Source organism: Helicoverpa armigera, chromosome 16, assembly GCF_030705265.1.
Source record: "Helicoverpa armigera isolate CAAS_96S chromosome 16, ASM3070526v1, whole genome shotgun sequence".
Taxonomy (NCBI): domain Eukaryota; kingdom Metazoa; phylum Arthropoda; class Insecta; order Lepidoptera; family Noctuidae; genus Helicoverpa; species Helicoverpa armigera.
In genome coordinates, this window is record NC_087135.1 from 6845455 (window position 1) to 6860760 (window position 15306).

The window sequence follows — 15306 nt, forward strand, 5'->3', positions numbered from 1 at the left end:
AGATTCCCTATTCAAGTAAAAGAAACAAACAAAAGAAAGTAGTTCATCAAAAGTGTCAAAGCGCAATAAGGTAGCGCATTAATGAGCTCAGAATTAATACATTCACGACGGACGACGTCGGCAGTGCACTCTATCGTGTAATACCCCGGACTGGCTGGTTCGTGACACGGGGCTTTATATGTCCCAGGAAGCGACAACTTAAGCCCCGCTGAGTCGTTCTGACACTAGATGTGACCTACGTTGCTTTAACTTTTGCAATTAATAATTAGTTTTTGCAAAAGCTACTAAGATTATACCTAATAGGCTTTTTTGAATGTTCTGGTATGAATTCATTTGTTATGTATGACGCATGTTTATCTCTGCATGCTATTTTTATATCTGCGCAAAACAAATGGATTTGCCTAATTTCTTCTCCTTTGTTTCTTTTCTTATTTTTTGTAAACCTCACAAAATAAGGCACCGATATAAAACTCGTAATCGTCGTGTTTCTGTCAACATGTGTTCAAGCAGCAGTAATTTTCCTCAAACGACCAACTTTTTCCGTAACAATATTTATTCAAGCCAGTGTCATTATAAGGGGCACTTACGGAGCCAACTAGAAGGAAATTTAAGGTCACCACGGGAAATTAAAATAACCATAGGTGACACTAGAGCGCACTATTGTTCCAAACCAGAGACAATAGGTAGTTAAGGGCGGAGCTCGTCCATAAACTAAGCCATACTTTCTAGATTCCGCCCACAAACTTGTCACAATCGTCGCTGAGAGGCTGACTGACAGGTAACAGCACTACTTACTAAATTACTTATTATACTGGCGGATCTCTGTCTCTTTTGTTATGTATCAAGTGATATTCTAACTTAGATATGCTATAAAATCTTTTCAACATTTACGTAATAAACTAAACAAAAGTCTGAGAAAGCAGTGAAAGAATTCACTTTCCATTTCTAAACTAGTCTTAGATAAGCTAAATTAGGAATGACTTAAACTTAAATAAAACCTTTCTCAATTGGTTCATTCGTAATTAATTTAAACTTCATATCTAACAAGACCCGAAAAGTAGGCCAACTACATTTTTTCACGAACTTATCTAAGTAAAATTACTTAAGACACCTCGATAAAGGGCACAGATTATGATAAGTATCGTTTAGAACGAGGAAGTGAGTCACTTTCAAAACTGAGCATAGCTTGAGGTACAACAATGACGTCAGCTCAGAAGTTACGCAATGATAACGTACTACATGCCAAGCTTTTGTCTTCCACTATCTAATAAAAATACTTAAAACTGTAGCATCCAGAATACGAGCGAATGCGAGTGCAAACTGTGATAGTTGAAAGCCTTTTTATGTATGACACTTTATTGCCTGATAACTGAAATGTAGCTCCCATTGTCTAGCTATCGCGATTCTTTAACATATTCCAGTTAGATATAATCCTGTGTTCCATGGAACCTTGCTCGTACCACGTCTAGCTAGGCAGCAGATATCTACTTCAAATTCGATAAAAAATCGCGGATAGAGAGGAAATTAACATCAAAGCGACATCTGATGGGCAAAGGATTATATACGTCTAGAGCATGCTTTACGGGACAAGATTAACTGTATAAGTTAGACTAGGTATAAGATATGGCAATTCATACTTCGTCATAACTTCGTCTACATTTCTCCATTGTTCAAGAAAAATATAGGTTCACATCTTGACCAATAAGTAGGTCAACTGGAAGCAATCTGAGACTGGCGATTACGCAATCACGATGACGACCGAATGCGTCCAATATCACGATAATATATGAGATATCTGATTCAATCAAATGTGCAAGCAGTACAAATACCTACTACACTATATACTGTTCATAATAACAATACGTTTTAAATAAAAATCCATGTCGTGCACCCATCAATGCGTCACAAATTCAATTTATTTACCTGCAGGTGCAAAATAAAAATCTGTCCATTCTGACTTGTATACAGAACTTATAAAGCAATCATGCATGTTTGATATTTTAAATTAAAATCAAATTTTCAATACATGTTGCTGAATCGCGCTTACTGCAATCTTTGTTTCCATTTTGTTTCACTTTAAAGGATTAAGTATTCATTGCAACGATATCCGTTTTTTATTTGTTTTTCGATCCCTTTGCTTAACGGTAATTTACATCCGTGAAATCAAATGCTTCAGAGTGAGAAAGATAAGAAAATATATATTGCTATCGCCAAGGTTCAAACAAATTAGCTAGTTCTGCCACATTCGTATATAGGTATGTAGGTTACATAATAGGATCACTATGCATGTATAATTATTACAAGCAAACCGAAATAAGTATATATAAGAAAAGTTCACGTTCCAGATTTATAAAAGATACTAGCTTTTGCCCGCGACTTCGTTCGCGTGGAATAGTGACTTGCGGCAGATTTATGGTTTGACCAATAGATGGCGGTATATGTCCGGAATAAATTTTATTTTTATTTTTGTATTTCTTTGTAATAAAAACTATCCTATGTCCTTTCTCAGGTTCCAGACTATGTCTGTACCAAATTTCACACAAATCAGTCCATTAGTTTAGGCGTGAAGAAAAGACAGACAGACAGAAAGACAGACAGACAGACAGACAGACAGAGTTACTTTCACATTTATAATATTAGTTAGGATTTCCAGCAAAAGGTTTCATAAAATTCCATATTAAATAATTCTAATTCAGAAAATATCTTATTATAGCGGCCATCAATAGAGAATTATTCAAACGTAGTGAAACATTTCCGCTCGTGTGCATTTTATTGGCGAAAAGGTAAATGGCCTGATAACATTTAACACGAGGTTAGTTCAAGTGACCTTTGCATCAAGTTCAAATAGAGCTAAACACATGTCTATAATCACTCCTTGTACCGTTTGAACTAGTGAGTTCACGTACACGCGAACCGAACAGTTACACTACTTTACGACATCACTATTAACAATCACATACGGTAACTGCTATAATTACACACAACACACTTCTAGAAAGCAAACTTTCATTTTCAACTTTCATGCATCACACCTGCTTCATAATAAAATACCAAAAACCAAACGTTAGCGTTCCTTAAGGGGTCTACACACCAAAGCCGCTGACCCGGCGGCACAGCCCGGCGGCACGACTGCCGCGGCATGTGGTGTTCTAGTAATTGTCAAATACTCTATGAAAGCCGGCGGCATGATTGTACAAAATACGGCCGGCGGGTTGGGCCGCCGGGCTGTGCCGCCGGCATCAGCGGCTTTGGTGTGTAGACACCATTACGTAAGCAAGTTAAAAATTAATGTTAAAAACAGTCCGAAAGCGTTAAAATCTCTAGTCAGTAATTACACTGTTCAGCGAAATGCAACAAAACCGGATACCGGAAACCGGGTGCCGCTATAACGGATATTAATATGACGTCATCGAATCCCCCGACGCCATGAGGCGCACTTCCCGCCCAGTGGAACAATACACCTACATTCCATATTTTACGAGTTTCATTAACGTTCGGTAAATCTCCCAGCCATCACCGTGGCCATACATTATTGAATGGGTTCCCTGTGTTCAGATAACGTTTGAATTAAATGGACAATTGAAAGCAGCTTTTAACAAAAGCTCAGCCTTCGTCAACAGTGAATAAATATAGAAAAAAAAACGTAAATAAAAGTACATACAGTAAAACCAACTTATAATAAAAAGCCACATCCTTTTACAAAAATTGTAGCGAACAAACTTTTCAACACCAAATTAGAGGCGCCAACCAAAATTTCGGTCGTAATATAAAAATCGCTGCGTGATACAATTTCCACTTTCATAGACTGCGTAAGGGTGGATTCTGAACTCCGGGGACCGGCTTAAAAATGGCAAAGTTTCAATTTTGTTCCCCCAAGCCGCGGATAAACGGGGGATGATAAATGAAAGCAGAAACGTCATCATTCTTGTCGTCTTACGAGAAATCAAATTTAAGAAATCAACAGGGTTCTGTACTGCGATTCTATAAAACTCGATCAACAACTCGCATTTCACTTCGATTCGTAATGTCATTTCATACTTTAGGGGAGGTAGGGGAGGGATGGGCACTTTTTCACAATTTATTGCATAAAAAATCAGATTTTACAGATCATTATCAACTTTTATTGCCATTTCTTATATTCGGCTAGATATAATGAAAGGGCTTTCCTAAAAATTACACTCAGTTTCAACATTAGAGATATTTAAACGGTTTTATTTAGCTCACCCCGTTTGTTTTATTATTTATTCTTGGATCAAATTTAGTAATTCAAATTTCACCCTCTTCCTGTCAACCGATTGGTCTGAAATTTTGTATACACCTTTAATTAAATCCAATATGGCCGCCGGCACAAAATGGCGCAGCCCCCTCAATATGGGTATCAAATGAAAGGGCTACACAAGTAGAATACTGTCAGCAACCCCAGCGGGGCCCAACAGGGCCAAGGCCTGCCTGCACGTCGATTCTATAAAATTCGAACAACAACTCGCATTTCACTTCGCTATTCACTCTCACTTCGCATTCGATTCAGAACGACCTTGATTTTGCATTCTGTAAACATCACCTAATCACTTGCGAAGTGAAGTGAGCTCGACATCGACCAATGCTGTGCTAGTGACTTCCCCACTCGACAAAATGTCAACCGAGATTAATCAGTTTTTAATTTTATCAGTTTTGACACAGAATTTTAGCTAAATATGATGTTTTAGTTATAATTTGTTATTGTAAGGAATTTGAGGCAGCTTTTAAGTATAAAATAAACAGAAATCTCTAAATTCGGGCTGTGATCTATGCTTACCCTACGAAAAAAAATACTGACAGCGCCAATTTGCCTTTCTTGCTGATTTTGAGGAAACCTTATATATTTTTTTACTACGGCCGGATTGTTCAGAGCTTCCACTACTTCATTTATGCAACGAGATGCAGACGGTTGCGATAAATAAGTTCTGATGCCCTCTTTAATAACCTTCTGGTAACTGCCACTAGCCAAGAATGATAAAGTACATAGTATCTGTGAAACAATAAATCAATAAAAAATGTAATACCTACTTTATCTGGATTTAGTGAAAACAAAATTGAGACCAATTTGGTTATTTTCATGCTTAAGAGAATACCAATATTATAACTGAAGTACAGAGTCTTTTGAAAACATATCAGCTGGCGGGGAAACCACATAAAGGGAATACTCCTTATTAAGAACTAAGTGTTTTTCTTATTATTGTGTGCTTGATTACAATTTTTCAACTATAAACTGTGTCAATACTTACTTTTACACGAGTTGTAAGTCCTTTGCCTCGACGTTTTGTGGGCTTTGTCAGGGGCAGTAAATCAGACTCCAGTTGGTCAATTAGCTCCTTTGACAATCTATATATGCTCACATAGTTATCATCGCGAGTTAATAAAGATAAACTACGAATTCTAGCAGATTGTTGACGCTTTTCTAAATTATCTAAAGCATGAGCTTCTTCTAATAAAGATTTAAGCAAAAACATTCTAGCCATCGTTAAAGGTAGGCACTTAATCACTTTAAAACACTTAGAACTTTATTTAAACACTATTTTAAATATAATAGTCTCTAGATCAAGTTGGCAACGGTACCTGAAACAAGATTCTATAAAGGATTTTTCGCGCAGATTTATAACCTCACAAATTTTCACTGACGAAGAAGAGCAAAATTTACAAATTATACATTACATGGTATGTCCAAGCCTCCCTACCATAGGGAGCATTGGACACTTTGACTTAGTTTATGAAAAAAATCGGTAAAAACTTTTAAGTTAAACGGTTTTATCTTATGTGCACTGAAAACTAGAAAATAAAAATAGTTACTTACCTGTCAACCTACGTAGGTGGTCCCGGTCATATTAGACTAAAATAAAACGTGGGGCCCATTAACTATTGCTGTAGTACTCTCTTCTAAAGGTATAATAGGTGTGGATTGCATCGACTTACTATAATTGTAACTGGAGATTTTGACAATCAATAATTAATAATAGAAAATACACATACCTTTCATTAGTTTTCTCTTTATAACGATCCGAAACCGCAAAAAAATATTTAAGTACTTTTACGAGTGTTTGTTCTTGACAACTCACAGAAATGACAGATAGTCTATGGATGAACACCGTTACCAGTCGGTAACGTAAACTACCCAATAAAAAAAAACAAAACTATGATCAGAAATCAGAATAAAAGGACCCCCCTTTTATTCTGATTTGATCATGTCTCCCAACTGCCCATCTCTCCCCTACCTCCCCTATAGATAGACAGATTTTGACAGATCTGTCAAAATCTCGACTTTGATTTAGTTCAACTTGTCAACACGCTCTGTTATATTCATAATTAGTTCGCGGTTATTGCAAATGCATGCATTTTTGATTACTATAAAAATACTTGCAACCGCGTGGCGGCTTCAGTCTACCGGTGCCGTCACTTTGTCAATATCTTATCCTGACGAGTTTAAGACAATCCTTTGCTCTAATCCTTGTAAAGTTCAAGTTCTTTCATTAAAGTAGTGTTAGCAGTATCAGTGGGTTTTTTTTAAAAAGACTGACACCAGCCGCGTCCTAACAACTGGTGTCAGAAGTGGGATGCTGAGGAGAATCTATACAGAGAGCCCTTAGCATCCAAAAGAACTCTAGCGGCTACGAGTCAGTTGTGATCGACGGTCAGCCTCCGCCCTTAGCGTGAGCCCGCATCACACCCTGCTGCAAGGACACTACATTCACGGACAAGAAACTGTGGTCGACGATAAGCCTCCGCTCTATGCGTGAGCCCGCACCACGGCAAGGTCTTCCAAATTTCAACATCTTCACCGGTTGAGCTCATCCATCATAGCAACGTGTCGACGAAATCACGTTTTCCGAGTCTACACGCGCCACTTCATCGAGTGTCGGGTTACTTCCGGCCGTGTCGTCGCTGCTGCATCGCATCGCAATATTCGTGACCTCATTTAAGACATTTTAACGGAATAATACTACGCGTGGACAAAAATAATGAAGGTGATAGCCGCACTGCTGTGAGTAATCTATCAATCTTTCCTATTTAACACACCCTCTTAATTTACTTATTACATTCTCTTTATCTATCGTTATTTATTCGTTTCTTATATCTATCTTTTATCTTCTACTTCATCATCTTATACGTTATAATTTTTATCGAACTATTTTTTTTTGAATTTTGAATTTATTTCAACACAAAATGACTGACAAGGGAGAACCTAAAATTACCCTTAATGTATTAACAAAATTTATCAAGCCTTACAACGGAGACAGGGAATCTCTACCAGCATTTTTAACCAATTGTGACAGTGCAATTTCATTCTGTAGTGTAGATCAACAAGGTTTTCTCTGTAAATACATAATTTCACAGCTTGAAGGAAAGGCACAAACAGCTTGTAGCCTTAAAACTTTTAGTAGTTGGCCCGAATTAAAAAAGTTTTTAAAATCTACTTTTGGCGAAAAGAAGCACTCAAGCCATTTGCTGCACGACCTTCAAAGCTGCAAGCAAACAGCTTCAGAGACTGTAACGCAATATGGTCTACGCATCGAAGCTTGCTTGACCCGCCTCCAAGCCGATATCCAATTCTCGTGTGAGGACAAAGTTCAACTACCTGGGCGTATAGGAGCAATGGAAGACTTGGCCCTCAACACCTTTTTGCTTGGCCTTAGCCCCAATCTCTCTACCATAGTAAGGTGCAGGAACCCTCTAACCTTGAATGACGCCATCACACAGGCCATTGAAGAAGAGAAGCTTTTAAAATTAACTAGGGTTTCTTCCTACGGCCCTAAGCCCATCAAAACTTGCTCTATCTGCCATAAAAATGGCCACTCCTCTTCAGACTGTTACGTGAAGAAACGTGAACAGCAATTTCAAAAATCTTTCGTAGTACAGCCTTCAACATCAGCTCCCGGTCAAAATAATGCGCAATTTTCTCAAACCCTCATTTGTGCCTACTGTAAAAAGCCTGGTCATCACATCAATAATTGTCGTAAAAGACAATATAACAATCAACGCCGTGCGGAACCAAACAACACGCAATCGCCACCTCAAGTTACAAAGGAAGGGCGTGTCCATATGTGCGACTGTGAGTTCCAAGGCTCGCATGACTCATTCTCAGATGATGATGATTCAAAAAACTAAAATTGGTTTCAGAGGTGTGCCAACTGAAACCAAAACCTCCTGATGACGGCACAATTTTGAAAACATCAAAATCTTATAACTCTAACTCTTATAATACTAAATCTTATAATACTAAATCTTATAATACTAAATCTTATAATACTAAATCTTATAATACTAAATCTTGTGAATCTTTATCTTATAATACAAAATCGTGTGACCCTAAATCTTATACTAAACCTTGTCACCCTAAATCTTGTGACGTCAATTTCTATAATACTAAATCTTGTCACTCTAAATCTTGTGACGCTAAATCTTGTACTACTAAATATTACAATGACATATCTTTACCGGATTCTTCATCTCAATTTTATACTAAATCTTGTATTAAATCTTCACCTAAACTTTGTTCCACGTCTTGTCTTAAATCTTTTACCAAATCATCACCTACATCTTATAATAAGCCTTATAATACAAACCCTTGTAAGTCCCTCGATTCAAAGGCATCTCTAAACGCGTCACAAATAACCACAGAATCATCCTTAGATTTAAAATCACCTAAAATTAACTCCTATGTCGATGCCTGTAAGTCACCGTGTGACAAGCCGAAAATAACTAAGCACTTAAATGAACCCTAATTTCTGCGTCTCAAAACCTTTGTGATGAAAAATCATATTTCCAGTCAAAGGCAGATATTCCGGTTTACGAAACTACCATTTTAAATAAGAAAATATCTTTACCACATTCTTTTATAAAAACGCCTTATTCTACTAAACCCTTGTGTCTCTTAATTGATACCGGTGCAACAGTCAGCGTTATTAAGCGCTCTAGTCTTTGTATTCAACCTGAGCTTTCAAACGAGATAATTAAACTTAAAGGTATAAATGATAATGACACATTTTGCGAAACGCTGGGGTCATGTATAATAGACTTACAAATTTCTAATGCCACTCTTTCATATAAATTTCACATTATTAATGACGCAATTAACTTAGAATCAGACGGTATCATTGGAACAGACTTCTTACATTTCTTCAAAACAAACATCGATTACTCAACGAAGTCAATAACATTAGAAGGTAATACTATACCCATTCATTACACGGCTCCTAAATACATTATACCTGCTCGTTCGGAAGTTGTAATAGAATGCATGGTCTCAAATGAACCGTCGGAGTTATATAATTTCAAGGAGTCGCTTGTGCTAGATCATGTTATTACTGACGGTGTTTTTATCGCGAACTGTATTGTATCTTTAAAATCTAATAACCGTGTCAATGTGTCAGTCTTAAACACTACCGACTCGCCAATTGAAGTCAAGGATTTCAAGGTGCACTTAACCGAAATCGATTGGTCAGAGTTTTCACAAAATACGCTTCAAATTGAAGAAAACGCGTCTTTAAAAATAAACACTATTTCTTCAACGCCGTCGGACCGTATACATAAGGTTTTAGACCAGATACGACACTCGCATTTAAATAGGGAAGAGAAATCCGCTTTGTTAGAGTGTTGTTCCAAATATACAGACATCTTTCATTTAGAGGATGAACAGCTGACTTATACCAACGCACTTAAACATACAATTAATACTGGTAATGCTGCCCCTATTCATGCAAAATCTTATCGCTTTCCAGAGTGTCACAAAGACGAAGTTGACTCTCAAATAAAAAAAATGTTACAGCAGAAAATTATACGCCCCTCACAATCTCCTTGGAGCGCCCCTGTATGGGTAGTACCCAAAAGCTAGATGCTTCAGGCAAAAGTGGCGTATCGTTATCGACTACCGAGCCCTTAATGACGTCACAGTCACCGAAATATACCCTTTGCCCTTAATCACAGACATCTTAGACCAATTAGGACACTCTAAATACTTTACAACCCTTGATTTAGCCAGTGGATTTCATCAGATACAGCTTGATCCCATTGATGCACCTAAAACTGGTTTCACCATAGTAGGAACCCAAACATCAGGACACTACGAGTTTACACGCATGCCCTTCGGTCTTAAAAATGCACCTTCCACTTTTCAAAGGCTGATGAATACAGCGCTCTCTGGGTTACAGGGTCTTCATTGTTATGTATATCTTGATGACTGCGTAGTATACTCCCATGATCTCAATAGCCACATCTTAAAACTAAGTCAAGTATTTGATAGACTCCGCGAATTTAATCTGAAACTTCAACCTGACAAGTGCGAGTTTCTTCGCAGAGAAGTCACTTATCTTGGTCACATTATCACCGATAAAGGAGTTACTCCTAATCCCGACAAAGTAAAAGCTGTAACCGAATTTCCTACCCTAAAACGCAAAAGAAATTAAATCTTTCTTAGGTCTTGTCGGATACTATCGTCGCTTCATAGAAAATTTCTCAAAATTACTAAACCTTTAACTTCTTTATTAAAAGGATACGATTTTTCTCTGGCAAGCCGACCAAGAACAATCTTTTAATCTTCTCAAAGAAAAACTAACTACGGCTCCTCTCTTACAATACCCCGATTTTTCAAAGCCTTTTGTAGTTACTACGGACGCTAGTAACTATGCTATTGGCGCCGTACTCTCTCAAGGTCCCATCGGTCAAGATAAACCGATCGCCTATGCATCCAGGACTCTTAACAAACAAGAAGGGAATTACTCCACCACGGAAAAGGAGCTACTTGCGATCCTTTTCGCAGTTAAAACTTTCCGCCCTTACCTGTATGGCAACAAATTCAAGATCGTAACAGATCATCGGCCTTTAGTTTGGCTCTTTAACGTGAAGGACCCTGGAAGCAGGTTAATTCGTTGGCGTCTTAAATTAGAGGAATACGATTACGAAATCGTATACAAACAAGGGAAAATGAATTCCAACGCGGATGCCCTCTCTCGTATTCCTATCCATGTCATGAATAGTCACAATCTTAATAAAACATCTTACGAAATCTTTTTTAAAAAACAATTCACAAAATCTTTACCTGAATCAAATACTAGAATCGAAGAACATGCTCAACCCTTACATCTTTCTAAATTTAAATCAATCGCTTGTCCATTCTCTCTTGACTTTGATTATTCTATGCCCCACTGTGAGGAATTGCTGTCGCAGGTAAATGACACTACTACTTTATTTGCGAGCGAGCGGTCTCCTATTACAGTGGAGTCAATTACAATCAATGATAAAACTATTTACATACTATTTACAAAAGTTCATCATTTTGACGAGATTAGTTACCGAATTGTATACGATATTTTGATAAAACTAAGGGATAAAATTCTTGAAGAAAATCCTGATGAAACAGATTTAGCTCTTTCTGACTTCAGCGAACCTTTTTCTAAACTTATTTACACTAAGATCTATAACATAATATCCTATATCTTTCATAATACAAACTTAATTATACATATCTATAAAAACCAAATTATCTATCCTACTCCTGCCGAGGTCCCTAAAATATTAAAAGACAACCACGACTCCCTATAGCCGGACACCCCGGAATGAACAGGATGTACAATCGTATTAAAGCCTCATACTTTTGGAAAAGTATGCGTAGCGACATTCAAACCTATGTCAAGAATTGTAAATTGTGCCAAATTAATAAGCCTCTAAGAGCTAACAACAAGGCCCCTATGGAAATAACATCAACGAGCACAAAACCTTTTGAACGGCTCGCACTAGACATAGTAGGCCCTTTACCGGACGCAGGCTTTCAAAAATTCAGATTTATACTGACGTTACAAGATGACCTCACTAAATTCTTATGTGTTTATCCAATGATTTCATCTACGAGTGACGAAGTTGCTCGTAGTCTAGTACACTTTATGTCTCTTTTGGTATACCTAAAATGATTCTTACTGACCTAGGAACATGCTTCACTTCTGAGCTATTCAGACAAGTCACAGAAATTTTCAAAATTAAACCATTGTTTACGTCACCATACCACCCTCAAACAAACGGCGCGCTTGAACGTAGCCACGCCACTCTCAAGGAGTATCTTAAATCTTTCGTAAACGAAAATCAAAACGACTGGCATTGCTACTTAGCAACTGCCATCCTCGCTTTCAACACGACTCCTCATAGTACTACCCAATTCACACCATATGAACTCTTGTATGGTTACAAACCAAATTTGCCTAACTCTCTTTACGATAGCAATAACAGTCTTACCTATCACGAATATATTCGAGCACTTCAGTATAGGATGCGAGTTAGTAGGGAAAAAGCTTTAGAGTTCATTAGCAAAGCTAAGGAAGCATCAAAACAAAATTATGACGCCTCCGCTTTAAGGTGTAGTCCTAAATATAAGGTTGGTGACATGGTGTATCTTAAACATCACCACAGGCTTCGAAAAGCCTTATCCCCAATTTGGAAAGGTCCTTTCAAAATCGTTAAAATTATTGGAAAACATAACGTCACTTTACTAATTAACCGTAAACATGTAAAATATCACACAAACTTACTCAAACCTGCACATCCTTGATTTTCTTTTATCTTTTCTTTTCAGACTTTTATGTCAGCATGGCTCTACTGAGTCGGAGATTTTACCAGTCATACACAGCCCTGGCTTGTACTTTGACCCAACAACCAACATATTCTTCTACAACGATTTTTGGAAAATAGTCACGCACGTCGACGTTAACTCTATTGAGCCACATCTTAACGAAATTGACAAGCTTATTGTGAAGTCATCATTACTATGTAGTAAAATAGAACCTGGAGAATATTCCAATTGTAAAGATATTTTTAATTCTATCGAAGTTCTTTTAGAAACCAATTATGTAAAAGCACACTCGCTATCTCATATAATCTCTAAAGATGCTGCAAACCGGTTTAAAAGAGCTTTAGAATTTGGAGGAGAAATATTAAAGTTTTTCTTTGGAACATTAGATGCGGAAGATGCGCGCAATTATGACGCTGCGATTGACGCATGCGAGAAAAATGATAACGAGATATTTCGTCTCATGAAAGATAATATCCACATAGTTAAGTCATCAATCAATTCATTTAATTCTACAATTACCAAATTGAATCAAAATGAGGTTAAATTAAACTCTCAAATAAACAAGCTTAATCAGGTACTTTCCTTGGTAACTACAAATAATGATAAGGTCTTACTATTAACCAAACTTAATAATCTTGTGAATATTATAGAAGGTTCCTTACTCACTATATCTAACTTCCTAGACACTATTGTTAATGCTATTTTATTTTCTAAAGCTAACATCTTACATCCCTCCATATTATCGCCTAGTAAACTATTCCACGAGCTAAGCCTAAGAAGTAGTTCTGTTAATAATAAACTGGATTTTCCTGTACCGTTAACGCTTGATAATATACACACTATTATAGATGTATCTAAACTAATTTCTTACTATTATAACAACAGAATATTTTTCATATTACAAATACCTCTCATATACCCTATCAAATACGAAGTTTATAAAATCATTCCACTACCAACCCCACACGATAATACTAACCCTAATACCTTCGCCTTAATAACGCCTTCAAAATCATACATCGCCTTAACAGATGATAGATTACATTACAGCTTATTTAATAATTTGCAACAATGCTCAAATGTAAACAATGAACATATGATTTGTCCACTCGTAAGTGTTTATTCTAGTATTACAAATCCGTGTTGTGAAACCAAACTCCTGACTGAAGTGAACCTGTCGTTGCCTAGTGAGTGCAATTCTAAATTTATATACGGAGACGTAGACATGTGGCAAACGTTAAACAATAACAAGTGGATCTATGTGCAATCTAAGTTAAATAAGTTAACAGTGCAGTGCGATAAGAGTGATATGAAAGACTACCCGATTATCGGAACGGGTATCCTAAAACTTACGGATGATTGTGTAGCATTTTCTAAAACAATTAGGCTAGAACCGTCTGTATCAACAAACTTTGTAATTACCGCTCAACTAAAAGTCGATTTTGATATCACCCAAGATGATTGTTGTAAAAAGGATATTTTCAATAAGTCAATACCTCTGTTATCTCCTTTATCTTTAAGCAACATTAATCTCGATTCATTGAAATATTCCTACAGTCAATTAGATAATTTGGAAAATGAACTTAACAAAATAAACGACGAATCTCACTTTGTCAAGTATAGCGGCTATTATTCATCCCTTACTATTGCTTGTATTATTCTTATATTCTTATTTATCTTGTATAAAATCTATGTAAAATGTTTATCAAGATCAAACAATCGCCAAAATTCCTGTTGTATCCAAATTTTTAATCAATGCAATACCCAAAGGGTGCTGAAAAATGAAACCAAATGTCATAACTCTATTGAATTGACAGAAATTTCAGAAAGCAACGGTTCTACTCAATCCATACCAGATAATTTGTCCAAACGTAATCTTAATTATTCTTAATTGTAAATCTTTATTTTGACCTTCTATTCTTATGTAACTCTTAACCTTTTTGTCTTTGTTTTTAACTATACTTAATTTTATCGTTTTTAATATAAATGTGTTTTACTATTGCCAATTATTGTTATAACTTTGACATATTATTTTTCTTTTATATTACACTCTTAGAATTAGTTAGACAGATATCATTCATAGTCATTAAGATCCTTTTGTAAAAAGTTTTGTCTTAACCTCCCATCAGAGTGACTTCGCATATCCTTAAGGATATTGCTTCGTTTTAAGGGGGGAAATGTTATATTCATAATTAGTTCGCGGTTATTGCAAATGCATGCATTTTTGATTACTATAAAAATACTTGCAACCGCGTGGCGGCTTCAGTCTACCGGTGCCGTCACTTTGTCAATATCTTATCCTGACGAGTTTAAGACAATCCTTTGCTCTAATCCTTGTAAAGTTCAAGTTCTTTCATTAAAGTAGTGTTAGCAGTATCAGTGGGTTTTTTTTAAAAAGACTGACACCAGCCGCGTCCTAACAGCTCGATAGTGTAGCGCTAGTGTAGTTTGACAATGTCAATCACGAAACTTTAAGGTAGAATTCCGTGGGTCGCGATTGTCGCAGCCGCGCGCGACAAAAGTCAACCTATGAAAATGTATGGCACCGCTGCCGAGGGCTGCGACAGTCGCGCGCGGACGACGAATTTCGTGAGCCGCTCGCGGCCGTACGCTTCTCAACATGGTCTAGCGCTTAATAACATCTATAGAATTTTAGTAAAACCAGAATTAAATTTTTGACAATGCCGCGAGCAGCTTACGAAATTCGTCGGCCGCGC

The 15306-nt window shown here is 36.9% G+C and overlaps 2 protein-coding genes across 6 annotated transcripts in view; one reads left to right on the plus strand and one right to left on the minus strand.

Annotated features, from left to right (window-relative positions):
- LOC110378740 (apoptosis-stimulating of p53 protein 1) overlaps window positions 1-15306 on the minus strand; it is a 262519-nt gene that overhangs the window by 177991 nt on the left and 69222 nt on the right. The gene's annotated exons all lie outside the window — the stretch shown is intronic.
- On the plus strand, window positions 6323-15013 carry LOC135117952 (uncharacterized). The gene is made up of 2 exons (XM_064038625.1): window positions 6323-7015; window positions 12593-15013. The coding sequence occupies exons 1-2, from the start codon at window positions 6993-6995 to the stop codon at window positions 14478-14480; spliced, it is 1911 nt and encodes a 636-aa protein (XP_063894695.1). The 5' UTR covers window positions 6323-6992; the 3' UTR covers window positions 14481-15013.